General features: G+C 38.9%; 1 protein-coding gene across 5 annotated transcripts in view; it reads right to left on the bottom strand.

The window, feature by feature from the left end:
- ITGB6 (integrin subunit beta 6) overlaps positions 1-13403 on the bottom strand; it is a 132362-nt gene that overhangs the window by 49130 nt on the left and 69829 nt on the right. For all 5 annotated transcript variants that reach the window (XM_010329800.3, XM_010329794.3, XM_074399626.1 and 2 more), the window contains 3 exons: positions 10281-10446; positions 8883-9044; positions 5720-5815 (listed from right to left, as the gene is read on the bottom strand). In XM_010329800.3, coding sequence (XP_010328102.3) covers positions 5720-5815; positions 8883-9044; positions 10281-10446 — 424 coding nt within the window. The remainder of the gene's footprint in view (positions 1-5719; positions 5816-8882; positions 9045-10280; positions 10447-13403) is intronic.

Genomic DNA, 13403 nt, shown 5'->3' with positions numbered 1-13403 from the left:
CCACCTAATAAGCTCTCGACAAATGTTCCCTCTTACACTATTATTATCACAATCATAGCTGCATATTGTCTCCAGCCCTCAGTCCTCACCCCTATAAAGTGAAAGGCTTGGTCCAACACCATGATACTATTAGCATCAAAGGCAGTTTTATGACTGCCGATTAATTCACTGCTCCTTATAAGAAAGATGGCGAATAGAAAAGAGTAAAAACACTGACAGATGAGAAAACTCTGGCCCCTCAGCTGGAGTCTTTTTCCAGAACACAATCTCTAAAATGCCCTATTTTGTTTTTTAGGTAAAATATTAGTTTACAAGTCTGCTGATGCTCTGTCAGACTTCTTAAGGAAGGCATTAGATCTTATTCTCCTCTATAGTCACAAACTTTGGGCTAGTTCATGGTAGGTACTCATGAAATGTTTGAGGAATGAGGGAGTGAGTGACTATGCAGTCCATAGCATCTTAGTTTCAATGATATGCTAGGCATCCTGGGGTTGTGTAAATTTCAAAGCATTTAGAGCTTGCATTATTGAAATCCTATTTTAGACAGGCAAGGTGGCTCACAACTGTAATCCAGCACTTTGCGGGGCCAAGGTGGGCGGATCACATGAGGTCAGGAGTTTGACATCAGCTTGGCTAACTATTTATTAGTAGAGACAGGCAAAACCCTGTCTCTACTAATAAATACAAAAATTAGCTGGGCATGGTGGCACACATCTGTAATCCTAGCTACTCGGGAGGCTGAGGCACGAGAATCACTTGAACCTGGGAGGTGGAGGCTGCAGTGAGCTAAGATTATGCCACTGCACTCCAGCCTGGGTGACAGAGTGAGACTCTTGTCTCAAGGAAAAAAAAAAATCCCATGTTATATTTCTATAAGTGTTGGCCTAATCAAGCATCTCCTTGAGATCCTGCTTTAAACCTGTACCTTTTTCTTTCTTATGTATACTTTCTCAATTATAAGGCTTTGCGTTCTTTAGAAGAAAAGTACTATGTGTGATCTAAGGAGAAACTGATGATTTTTCATGGTTAGGATTTATTAATTAGCTTGGAAAACACTCCCAACAACTCTGACTGATGATCTGAGGACATAAGGTTTATTTCCAAATCCTCCCTCTCTAAGGGATGTTTTCATTAATGAGGAAAGTGTAGGCAGCTGGCCCTCCTCAGTCTTTGTTCCAAGATACTATCAATTAAGGAGAAATGAAAATACTTTCCATTGCACTTAAATAAAGAGCAATTTATTAACTCCATGGAGATGTTTCATAATTCAGAATTTGTCTTTTTACTCCTATATGATTTTATTTTTACTAAAATCACAAGTTTGGAATACTCCACTTACAGAATGAGATTGATAGGATAAAGAATAACTAGACTATGCCCTAAAATTAGCTATAGTACAGCTTGCTGAATTGTATGGAGATCATCGGAATTCATGGTAATTTCCCTCCTCCAGAATCAAGGTCATTGACTGTCGAGGCTGGAAGTCTCCCCGCCCTGTCTTTTTATTTTCTAAAAACTGAGGCCAGAGAGATCAAGAGATTTCCACTGAAGCAAAATTGTTTTGATCTTTTCCAACAGGAACATTATAAAACTAAGCAATAATAAAACAGGCCAGCAAATGGCAAAGGGGTCCAATTTTTATTTTCTCTATTTTGTCTGCCTCTTTTCCTCCCTTGCTACAATGGAAAGCTCAAAAGAACCAAGTAGAAGAAAGAAGAGGTTAAATAACAGCTGGGTTATTGATTCCTGAAAAAAAAACTTATATATGGTGGATAATTTCCACAAGCCACACAAGAACGTCAGGCTCATAGCATATGTGGCTGATGCTTACATTTGTTTGTAGATCTAATGGCTGCCATGAGGGTACTTGCTTAGGGTGTTCCTTTCACAGCCTGCTGGAAGGCTGTGGAGCTTCTCCAACATTGGTCCTGAGACTGATGGCAGGGTGTTCTTTCCTCTATTGCCATTTGCCTCCAATGTGGATGGGATGGAAGAAGGGACAGCCAGAGCCGCAGAAGATCCTGGCAATGCTCAGGTGCCCCCTTGCTCTGTGCACATGGGCTTCCTCAATCTTAACAAGTGTTTGTCATGCAAAACTTCAAGCCTTTCTTTTGATTCAATTTTTAAAAAGATGAAATGCATTTATTGCAATTTTTAATTCATTTGACAAATACCTACTAGGAATCTATTGCACATCAAGAACTGGCCTAAACAGATGAGTAAAACCTGTCATTCTCCTCAAGGAGCTAATGATTGAGGGTTTTTTGTCTCCAGCGGAAACGTCCCTTTGGCTGCATAAAAACCTGCTTGTGCCCCCCGTCCCCATGCTTTAGAAACATCACTTTATCCTAATAGCCAAGAGATATTAATTAGTGGTCATAGAAATTAGTGAGTAAGCTGGAAGTACCAGTATAGTACTTCTTGTTTACTTTCTTTCTTTCTTTTTTCTTTTTTTTTTTTGAGATGGAGTCTTGCTCTGTCACCCAGATTGACGTGCAATGGCATGGTCTCGGCTCACTGCAACCTCCACCTCCTGGGTTCAAGTAATTCTTATGCCTCAGCCTCCCTCCCAAGTAGCTGGGATTACAGGTGCCTGCCACTGTGCCCAGCTAATTTTTGCATTTGTAGTAGAGATGGGGTTTCACAATCTTGGCCAGGCTGATCTTGAACTCCTGACCTCATGATCCACCCGAACTTGACCTCCCAAAGTGTTGGGATTACAGACGTGAGCCACCGCACCCAGCCCCTCGTTTACTTTCTAATTGTTGTGTTTCAGCATCACATCACAAATATCAGGTTATATAATAATGATTGCTATTAACTTCACTAAAGTCATATTTTCCAGTCAGATGTAGATATTTGGAATAGATATAGGATATTTTAAAGCCTTGCAAATAGCCCGCAGTGATTAATAATCTGATTTGACAATGTCATAAAGAATATTGATTTAATTGCTTTTTATATCAATAGCATGCTAGGAAGGAAAAACTATTCAAATAAGACAGTTAAGGTTTAGTGGTCTGATACTATCTTAATATAAATTAGCAGTAAACATTTAAAAACAACAGAGGAAATATAAAACTTTTTTTTAACTTGGGTTATTGAATCCTGATTCAAAATGGTAGTTAGCACTAGGATGTAATATACTACACACTGCTCAGTCTATTATCATCGTTATCTTTAGAACCCTATAATTGGACAAACAGGAAACTATTCATAATAATAACTTTGTTCAAAAATAATCTGTTGGCTGGAGTCTGGGGTGCACACTGCAGTCATATTGAGCTGAAGGCAGAACTGCTTACTTTATCCTTTTCACTGTTTGTTTATCTCTGTTACAACAATGTACAGGAACACTAGACACCTGGGCAGTCCAAAGTGTCCTGCCACAATTACTAAAAATTCAGTCATTTTTTCCTGCATTCCATGAGTGGGCAACATAAATCTTATTTGCTGCAGACAGGGCCTTCACTGAACCTAATCATTGTCGCCTGTGCAGGCAAGTAGCTATGCTTAACATGTAACTCGGGCAAATAATTTTCATTCTGGAATTTCCATGAGATCTAAACACTTAATTGCTTCATTTATCCTATCACTGGTTTTATTTTTCAGTGATTCTTCAGTAGCTACATTCCGTATATCACAGTTATCCAAAGATCAAATTTCACAGGACTCCTGCACACACGGGTTTCTTCTAAAAGATGTGAATTGAAAGGCAACACAAGCCATTAGTGATCTGTTTTCAGTTTTCATTATCAATAAAATGAGAGATCAGCATTTTCATGCTGTGTGAAGGCTTCAGGCATGTGCAATGTTGCTGTTATTGCAGACCAGGCTGCTGCCTGCCTCCACCAATGCACATGGAATGATGAGCCCATCAAAATAAAAACGAAATAATGAAATGGTCAGAGTCATAGAGTGGATGGCTGACCTGGACTATCAGATGACCCCCTGAAAATGTCCCTTTGAATTTAGTGAAGCCTGGATGGCAAAGACCACAGATCATGACAGAACATAAATTCGCCTCATAATGAGATTAGAAGACAGGCAAAATAAATGTCCTGCTGTTACATTAGAGGCAGGCTCTAATCTGGCATTTTCATTGGAAATGATCATTTCCCTTGGAACAGGGGAATCATGGATGCAACAAGCTTAAATCTGACAGATTCTGTTTTGCCACGTAGTTATTTTTCATCTTCCTCTGTCTTTTTAATAGTGGTTTTGGGGAGATCTATAAATGAGTTGTGGGTCTTAAAGGCTATTACCAAAGTGAGTTATGGGAGTCTATGTTCACAATCATCAATTGCATTCCCCAGACTCCCCTTTGAAGAAAAGTTCTGTGCAACTCCTCCTCCCACTTCTCAACTGGAGCCTTGCTGTGGAGAAGGTGTTGCGACCCCCAGGGTCCTCTCACACTAGCCTTGAGGATCAAAGGCAGAATAGACTCACTATTGTATTTGGGGGTATTTAAAAAAAAAATCTCAACTGCAATTCTACTACTTAAAACCACTGGAAACAAATATCACATACTATAGAGCCTGAAGAAAATGCCCAGATCAGGTGAACCAGTATGGTCTCTGAGTAGAACAAAGGTTTCAAGTATGGAGTTTGATTGCAAGGAACTTCCTTGGTCTGCAGCAGAAGGCAGTCTCACCTGGGAATACAATACCCTCCTCTCATTCAAAATGCAAGATAGCATCTCCTGCTGGATCCTTTCTACAGAACCTGATGCAAGTTCACGGGGGTGTACCGTCCTTAGTGGTGAGTGGCATTTAATCAAAGCCTTCTGTGACATAATCTCAGAGTTTCAGGAGCCCTGTGAAGTCACCAAGCAAGTTAAGAGGTTCTTTCCAAAGGAATGAGAGATCAAACCCTGAATTGAGGAGCATTTGATGCTTCTGCGCCGAAGGAACAGACTATTTAATTTCTCTGCATTTTTTTTAGGGCCCCTGCTAAAGACTCCTTATTTCTCTGTAAAACTGCAGATTAAGAGTAAATCAATTCAGGGTATTCTGACATATTATTTTTCTTAGGCTGGGAAAAAAAACCACAGAAATCTTTTGCATGTGCATGTATTGTGTTTTTTGCAGTTTGCACGGTGGTTTAGGGACAGCACTTCATCTAATGAAACTGTTCCCTTTTTGCAGCGAGTACTTCCATTCAAACACTTGCACTGCAAATCCAGTTGGTTTAAGGGATAAATTATCTTTTGACCCCATATAACAAAGTTTTTTTTTTTCCCCCTTTAACTTTCCACTTCTCAATAGCTTGTGTCACTGTGTGTGTCTTTTCTGTGTGTCTAATTTGCAAATGCCAAAGAAGGTGAAGTCAATTCTCCTCCCACTCTTAAGATTTTCTCGGGTCTCTGTTAACTCCTTCATCAGATGAACGAATTCAAGGGGAGAGAGAACACATTTTCTTATAGTTAATGGTCCTATATTTATTGGCACTCTCCTTCAGCATATTTGTTTCATTTCCTTAACTTGGTCTTTCTCATCCCACCTTATCTGCTCCCCATGCCCTACTGAACCTCAGTGTTCAGTATTTACAATTTAAATTGAAAACAGTAAATGAGTCCGCTTAGCCAAGCGCCCAGTACAGTTGGTATGTGTTAATGATTATCTAATGGCCTTCCCATGTGTTAAACTCACAGAGTTAATGTTAAAGTTTCATGTCACATAATCTCTTTGAAGGAATTTCCCAAGTTATTTTTGCTTACCTCGTATAAATGAACTTGTTCTTGGGTTACAGCGAAGATCAGTAACACGTTGTTTTGTACCAGTTTATCAATGAGTTGTCCAATTGTTGGATATTCCTAAAATTAACATATATAATTTTGTGTCATCTCAATAAAATAATATAAAGAAAGGAATATTTATTTCAAGGATATCTTTCTAAGGTTGGCATTTTAATGCTCACAGGCGTTATAGTTCTATCACTCTAAGTAAACAAATACACAACTAGCATTATTGACTTGGTTTAATAATCCTTTTCTAAATTTTATAATCCAATAAATTCCTAAGAGTCAGTTCCTATTGATGTGGTGTATCACGCTCTGCCACTTCTAAGAAGGCCATTTGAAATTTATTTAAAGACTAATAGTATATCATATTTTCAAGGGTGGAGAAACATTTCTTCTCCTTCTAAGTGACACTTACCAGCAGGCTAGGAATGTTACCATTGAAGGAGGGGCTGTTGGACTGTGATATACGTGACTGAGGTGACTCTTGTAGCTCTGAACTCTTACTGGAACTGGATGAAGTGGAATGAGGGTTGCTGAGGTATGACATACTATGACATTCCTGTACTAATCCTTAGATTTGGTTTTACTGCCTTTTTAATATCATAAGTTGGTTGTGCCGGGCACTGTGGCTCACGCCTGTAATCCCAGCTCTTAGGGAGGCAGAGGCGGGAGGATAGCTTGAGCCCAGGAGTTCGAGACCTGCCTGGGCAATATAGCAAGACCCCGTTCTCCACAAAAAGGAAAAAAAAAAAATACAAGTTGGTTGTATGAAATCCTGCAGTAGTTTTACAGGACAATTGAAAACTACATTGTAGTTCTGTTCCATTGGCATATTCATTCCCAAGTGATATGAGTACTTTCTAAAAAACAAAAGCAGCTTAATTTTTAAATTTGAATATGAATTTTACTTTTCAGTTTTAGAAAACATGATGTGCATTTGCCCATTATATGAATCGAAATGTGAGTAATGTACAAAGAGGAAACTCAAGTGAGGTACTAAGCTAGTACCTCACTTAATTCACAAAGTAAGAATATGTTAATTATGACAGAGGTCAGTCAAATGGGGGAACACTGATAAATAAGCCCTCCTGTACACTCAGATGGAATATTCACAGATTCTCAGTACTACTGGAGTATTTTCATCTAAAGTCTTCTTTACATACAAGGTTCAAGTTGAGAGAAAAGTGTAGTTTTGCCTAAAATACTCCAATAAATTATCCAACTGCAAATGGCGATGCCATATGTACTTTCCATCGCATTTGGATTTTTATTAACAGAGATACCAAATAGTATCCATTTCCTCTGCTTTTCAACTACTGTCCAAACATCCGTCACCCTGAAGCCTAAATCCCTCCAGTGCCAGTCCCTTTTTACCTCCACACGTTCCCACACACTTCAGCTGCTGTGAGTGTGTAGCCAGATCACACCACATTGCCCTTCGTAGGTGAGCAAAGCTGGTTTTCTATTTGAATCAAATCTGTTGGTTTAATTCCCACAACCATATTGTAATTTCAAGGCCAGGAACCACCTTGTATCATTTTTTGGCCTGAGGAATCTGGCTTCAGTTTTGAGTGCACAAGAAGTGCTCAGAGGACCTGGAGGACTATGTTGCAGGCAGGCACAGATATGGTCTCTGCCTTCTGTGCATTTGTAGCAACTTATTCAGAAAGAAGGATTTGAACATTTATTAGATGAGAAGGTCATATTAGGCAATAGGTAGTGTTAGCTTCTATGACCTTCCCTCATTCAAAATGGAACTTTCTGTGGAGTTTTTGAAAAGTTACAAGGAAAGGGTAATGGGAAGGGGATCAATTTCCCAGTTTCTTGCCCCTCACTAACTAAAAGACAACATGTGGCTATCCTCACTGATACTGTAATATGAAAAGGCACAGTATGTGACTAAAGAATATACACATTTGGGGACTACTACCAATCAAAGGTTAGGGGAAAACATTCATGTTGAAATACATAAATTTAGGTCAAGGAATAGTAGTGAGTAATGAACTATTAAGAGTTTTTAGAGAATAGTTTTCCCAATTGACATTAGAATTCTAGGTTCCTGTCTCCCCTCCCTCTCTCTTTCACCCCCACCTACACCTCTACTGCATTGTTCTAAGAAGTCACTTAAATTCTCTGTACCATATTTCTCCAAGTGTTAAATGGGGACAATATGACAATCCAAGATTGCTGCTTCAGAAGTCAAATCTATTTCATACATTAGTTGGCACCCACTCTGTTCTAGGCACTGTGCTATCAGGAAACAGAGATAATAAACCAGGCCTGGTCCTGAGGATTGTGCAAGAAAGACAGACAGATTGTAAGAAAACATATTTCTATATTGAGATACATAAGAATTCATCTGTGTATGTGACTAGAGGGAAAGACGATTGCTTCAGAGTCTAGCAGAGGTCAAGGAAGGCTCTCTGGGGGCAGTAATGACTGAGCTGGTGTTTTAAGGATAATGAAGAGTTTCTCAGCAGCCTAGGAGGGAAGGATATTCCAGGAAGAGGGAATAACATGTGCACAACCATGGCAGCCTCATGGTCTGTTCAGGAAAAGCAGTTGGATACATAGGGGTCTATTGAGGAGATCACACGTGTCCAAAGATCTCTGAAATTTTGACCTGGTTTTACAAAAGTCAATTGTTTTCTTTGACTGTCACTAGCATTTTATAAATGACAAAAAATAACCCAAAAGTTAATAAGCACCAACCAAGCCATACCTGACTAGTTGTTACCCATGGAACATGAAAGCACGCATGACTCAGGGACCATCATTCACAGCAAATTCTATCTTGTTACTGTCTTGGTCTGGGTCCCTCCTTTCTGAAGCTGTGGCTGAGAACAGAATGAGCTGCCTGTATTGCTACACCAGCACCAGGTGTTTTGAGAAGTTAGGGAGGTTCTGGGATCATGCAGTTCATAGCAGATCCATCTTGCCACATGGCCTACCACCCACCTATGATCCTGTGGGAGACTCTAATGATGGTGTGAATTGAGCTGTGGCAACTTGTTAATCTCAAATTAGAAAATGTGTACTGCTTTCACCAAGCCTGAGTTATTTCATGTGTATTACACCAGTGGTTGCTTTATTCTCCTACTTATAGCCCTGAAAACAGTACAGAGTGCAGGTTACACACCAAGAGAGTTGACATGGAGTATTCATTCTTGCTGTCCAAGTGACAGAGCCCATCATTAGGAATGACGACGCCTGCCAGTTTGCTGTCCATTCCAAAATGAGAATCAGCATCACTCACAAAGACCAGGAGGTGGAGGGAGTCATTCCGCCAGCCAATTTTTTCCTATAGTGGGGAAGAAACATTTGTGGTTATTGGAGGGAGGCAGGCATTTATTGAGTGTGGATCAATTATGCTTGGACACATTTAGATTATAAAAAATATTGCTAGTCTATTTTAGCATTTTTATCTATTGTGCATCCATAATATTAATGTATTAAATACATGAAATTCTGTGACATTTGCTTTTCCTGGATAACATTTTTGTATGACTTATGCTTCAGAAAAATAGCTCCACTACAGTCAGTATTCAGTTGATCTTGACTTTTACTTATTTAAATTATTTTTACTATCCAGCTTTCAATTCACCCAAAAAAATTGAGCAAAGGAGGCCATAGATGATCCCAAATCCAAACTGAAGCAAAACTCATCAAAATGCAATATTAAAGGGGCTCAAAGTAAACCTGTTTCATTAAAACGTCACCCAACATTTAGGAACATATTTCTCTTTCTAATGATATCATCTAAAAATAATAAACCTAATATGAGGATAAGAATTGCTTATGAAAGTACGGCCCCAATGTCCTGCTAATTATAAATGTCTGTTGCTGGTGTTTAGCAAAGCCCTCCCCTTTAATTAAAATTAGTCCAGGAACTAATTGGGTAAAAACGCATCCTGGCTGTTCCATCCCACCTTATCCCTTTTCTTCCTCCTCTAACTCCTTGGCCATCCCACCTTCTAGGGGATGCAACCCTGTTTATCTCCTGATATTTTCCACGAAGGGCTGTTGCCTAAAGACAGGGGAATCATTCTTGTGGATACTTGTCAGATAGTCAAGGAGGAGCAATGTTCCTGCGATGTTGTAGAGACAGCAAACTTCTGAACCTTATTTTGTCAGTTCAAAACAATAGCTATGTAGTCATATGTATGGATATATACTGATTCAGAGCATGTTAAGTTTTTTAAATAAATTTTCTACCCTTGATTTTTTTCATCATGATTAATCCAAAAAAGAATATGATCTTAATCTTAGAAAATTAATCATACATGGCTATTGTTTCAACTAAATTTTCCCAACACAACAATTTTCTTAGATTATTGAAATATTAGATATAAAGAACAGTTCCCATTTCAGCATAAGTTAATAAATATTTGGCAAAAATGAGCCTTTTAAGAAAAATACAAAATGTAGACATTTAGAGATTAAAAGAAAGGAAATTAGCTAATCCTTTTGAAGTACAATTGTTAATAAGAGATTAACTTCACGTTTACAGAGTGAAACAGCACTCCCTTCAGCATACCTTACACACAGCAGCTTGCATAATTGCATCAAATCCCCCTTCAGGTGTGTCGATATTAGCAGAAATTTTCTGATTCTTCACAATTTCATTGAATCTTTCAGCATCATTTGTCAATGGCAAAATGTGCTTGAATCCAAATGTAGGTAAACAGAAGTATGGAATACTACTGCAAAAGTAAGATGTGAAAATATTATTGATGAGATATGATGTCACACACAACTAATGGATCTGACAGCTTAGCAACATTCCCTTAAATGCAGATTAGTTTTTCTAAAGGACCTGACTCTGTAAGTCAGCTGTGAATTTCACTGTGTAAGGTTGTTGACATCATCTCCCACCCTTTCTGTGTTGACCATATTAGCTAACACTTATTTAGAACATATTGTGTGTCTTGCACTGGCTCAAACTCAGAAAACAGATAATCAGGTGATCAGACTCCTCTGTGTGTGTGTGTGTGTGTGTGTGTGTGCGCATGCACGCGCATAATCACTACCTTCTGTGGGCTCCCAACCAAAATTCACCACTAAGTTTGCACAATGACAATTCTTTTGTATGCTGATATCTTAGCCTGTCATCAAATATGAATCACCCTGTAGCAAGACAAGAGAGGGACATCTTGTACTGTGCCATTGCCATCTCTGGTATTAGTATATGGCATTATATCATTAAAAAAAAAACTATACTAGTTGATTGGCAAAAAATGACATCTGTAAGTTTTAATTTTCATTTTATTAAGACCGAGTGCTTGTTTCTATTTACTGTCATCTTGTATTTCTTCTTTTGTTAATTGCCAGCTGATATCCTTTGCTAAATTTCTTATCTTAATTTAAAGAACCAGCTTAAAAATATTAACCTTTTTTCTCTGTAGTTTGTCTTTTAATGTCATTCATGATGTTTTTGGATATATATCTTAAAACCTTCGATGCAGTCAAATTTCTTCCCACCTTCAAATATAAAATGCATTTTAAAGCGTGATATAAGGAAGGAGCCTGATTTTTTTCAAAATATTTAACTTGTTAAATGACAATAATGTAGCATTTGTCTTAATTGCCCTTATAGTGATTGAAGTAGCTGTGGGTGGTAGAAAACGCACCGGATTTAGAATAAAAAGAATGAACAGTTCTTTCTTTTTTTTTTTTTTTAGTTGGAGTCTCACTCTGTTGCCCAGGTTGGAGTGCAGTGACATGATCTCGGCTCACTGCAACATCTGCCTCCAGGTATAAGCAATTCTCCTGCCTCAGCCTCCCGAGTAGCTGGAATTATGGGTACATGCCACCATGCCCAGCAAAGTTTGTATTTTTAGTAGAGATGGGGTTTTACCACGTTGGCCAGACTGGTCTCAAACTCTTGACAAGTGATGCACCCACTTTGGGCTCCCAAAGTGCTGTGAGTACAAGCGTGCGCCACTGCGCCCGGCCAGTTATCTATCTTTGGGCAAGTTGCTCAGTACCACTGGCCTCAGTGTCCTTCTCCATAAAATGGGAATGAGCATAAGATCTATTTTACAAAGTTGCCATGACGATTATGTGAGATAAAAAGTATGTAATCATGTTAGGTACACCATTGTCCCTGGAACCTAAATATCTTGGAAATTGTTTAATCTCTTATTTGGGGCTGTTGGTTTACAAAAATGTCTGAAACGACATTTGAGCATCTTCTGGATCCACCGAAGTAGCAGTCCTAACTTTTTGTGAGAGATTCATGTCTCAGTTGGTTAGAATTATCTGCTCTGTAGATTTTACTAGAACCTATGCCTTTGGAAAGTGGAATGAAATTTTAATTTAATTCACTAAAGAAATTCAAGTGATGGGAGAGCTAAAGCACAGAAGAATGTCAGAGATGGACCATGCCAGGGAATTTTGAGTGAAGATTGCCCCTGTTTTGATCAGAGTTCATTTTCTTTTCTCTCTCTCTCTCTCTTTCTCTCTCTCTCTCTCTCTCTCTCTCTCTCTCTCTTTCTGGAGACAGGGTCTCCCTCTGTTGCCCAGGCTGGAATGCAGTTGTAGTGACACAATCTCTGCCCACTGAAACCCCTGCCTCCCAAGCTCAAGTAATTCTCTCACCTCATCCTCCAGAGTAGCTGGGACTACAGGTGTGCACCACCATGCCAGCTACTTTTTTTATTTTTTGTAGAGACAGGGTTTCACTATGTTGCCCAAGCTGGTCACAAACTCCTGAGCTCTAGCAGTCTGCCCACCTCGGCCTCCCAAAGTGCTAGGATTGAAGGTGAGAGTTCATTTTCTAATAAAGACTCATATTTTGTTGTTACTTTCTTAGCCTAGCAATCAAAAGAAGTAAACACCTCTCACCAAATTACTTGATTTTGAATCCCTAGATAACAAGAGAATTTGCATTTAAAATGCAAAATAGTTATGAAACACAATATACAGAAGTATTACTTCAAATTTTTGTTAAAATTTTAAGTATGTATTTCCAGAATAAGAATATAATGACGTATACCGAAGCATTAATGTCATCTTTTCCTGAGTGAAGTTAGAAATTATTTCCATTTCTTACTTTTGTCTCTATTTTCACATGGGCTTATTACCTTTGCAATAAGAAACTATATACCATATGCTCACATATGTTTATGTGTATGAATGTACTGGAAATGCATTCTAGCATTTCTTTTTTTTTTCTTTGAGGTGGAGTCTCATTCTGTTGCCTAGGCTGGAGTGTGGTGGTGCGATCTTGGCTCACTGCAACATCTGTCTCTTGGGTTCAAGCGATTCTCCTGCTACAGCCTCCCAAGTATCTGGGATAACAGGCATGCACCACCACGTCTGGCTAATTCTTTTTCTGTATTTTTAGTAGAGATGGGGTTACACTGTGTTAGCCAGGCTGATCTCAAACTCTTGACTTCAGGTGATCCGCCCATCTCTGCTTGCCAAGTGCTGGGAATACAGGCATGAGGCATAAGCCACTGATCCTGGCCCATTCCAGCATTTCATGCTTCAGTTTCCTCTTTTGCAAAACTACAATAAACTCACTATTGGTGTAAATTCAAAATAAAACAAAACAAAAACACCACAGTATACATGAAATAATGTTTAAAGAAATCCTTCAGCCGGGCACAGTGGCTCATGCCTGTAATCCCAGCACTTTGGGAGGCCAAGGCAGGTG

This window comes from Saimiri boliviensis, chromosome 5, assembly GCF_048565385.1.
Source record: "Saimiri boliviensis isolate mSaiBol1 chromosome 5, mSaiBol1.pri, whole genome shotgun sequence".
Classification (NCBI taxonomy): domain Eukaryota; kingdom Metazoa; phylum Chordata; class Mammalia; order Primates; family Cebidae; genus Saimiri; species Saimiri boliviensis.
This window is presented reverse-complemented; position numbering and strand designations above follow the sequence as displayed.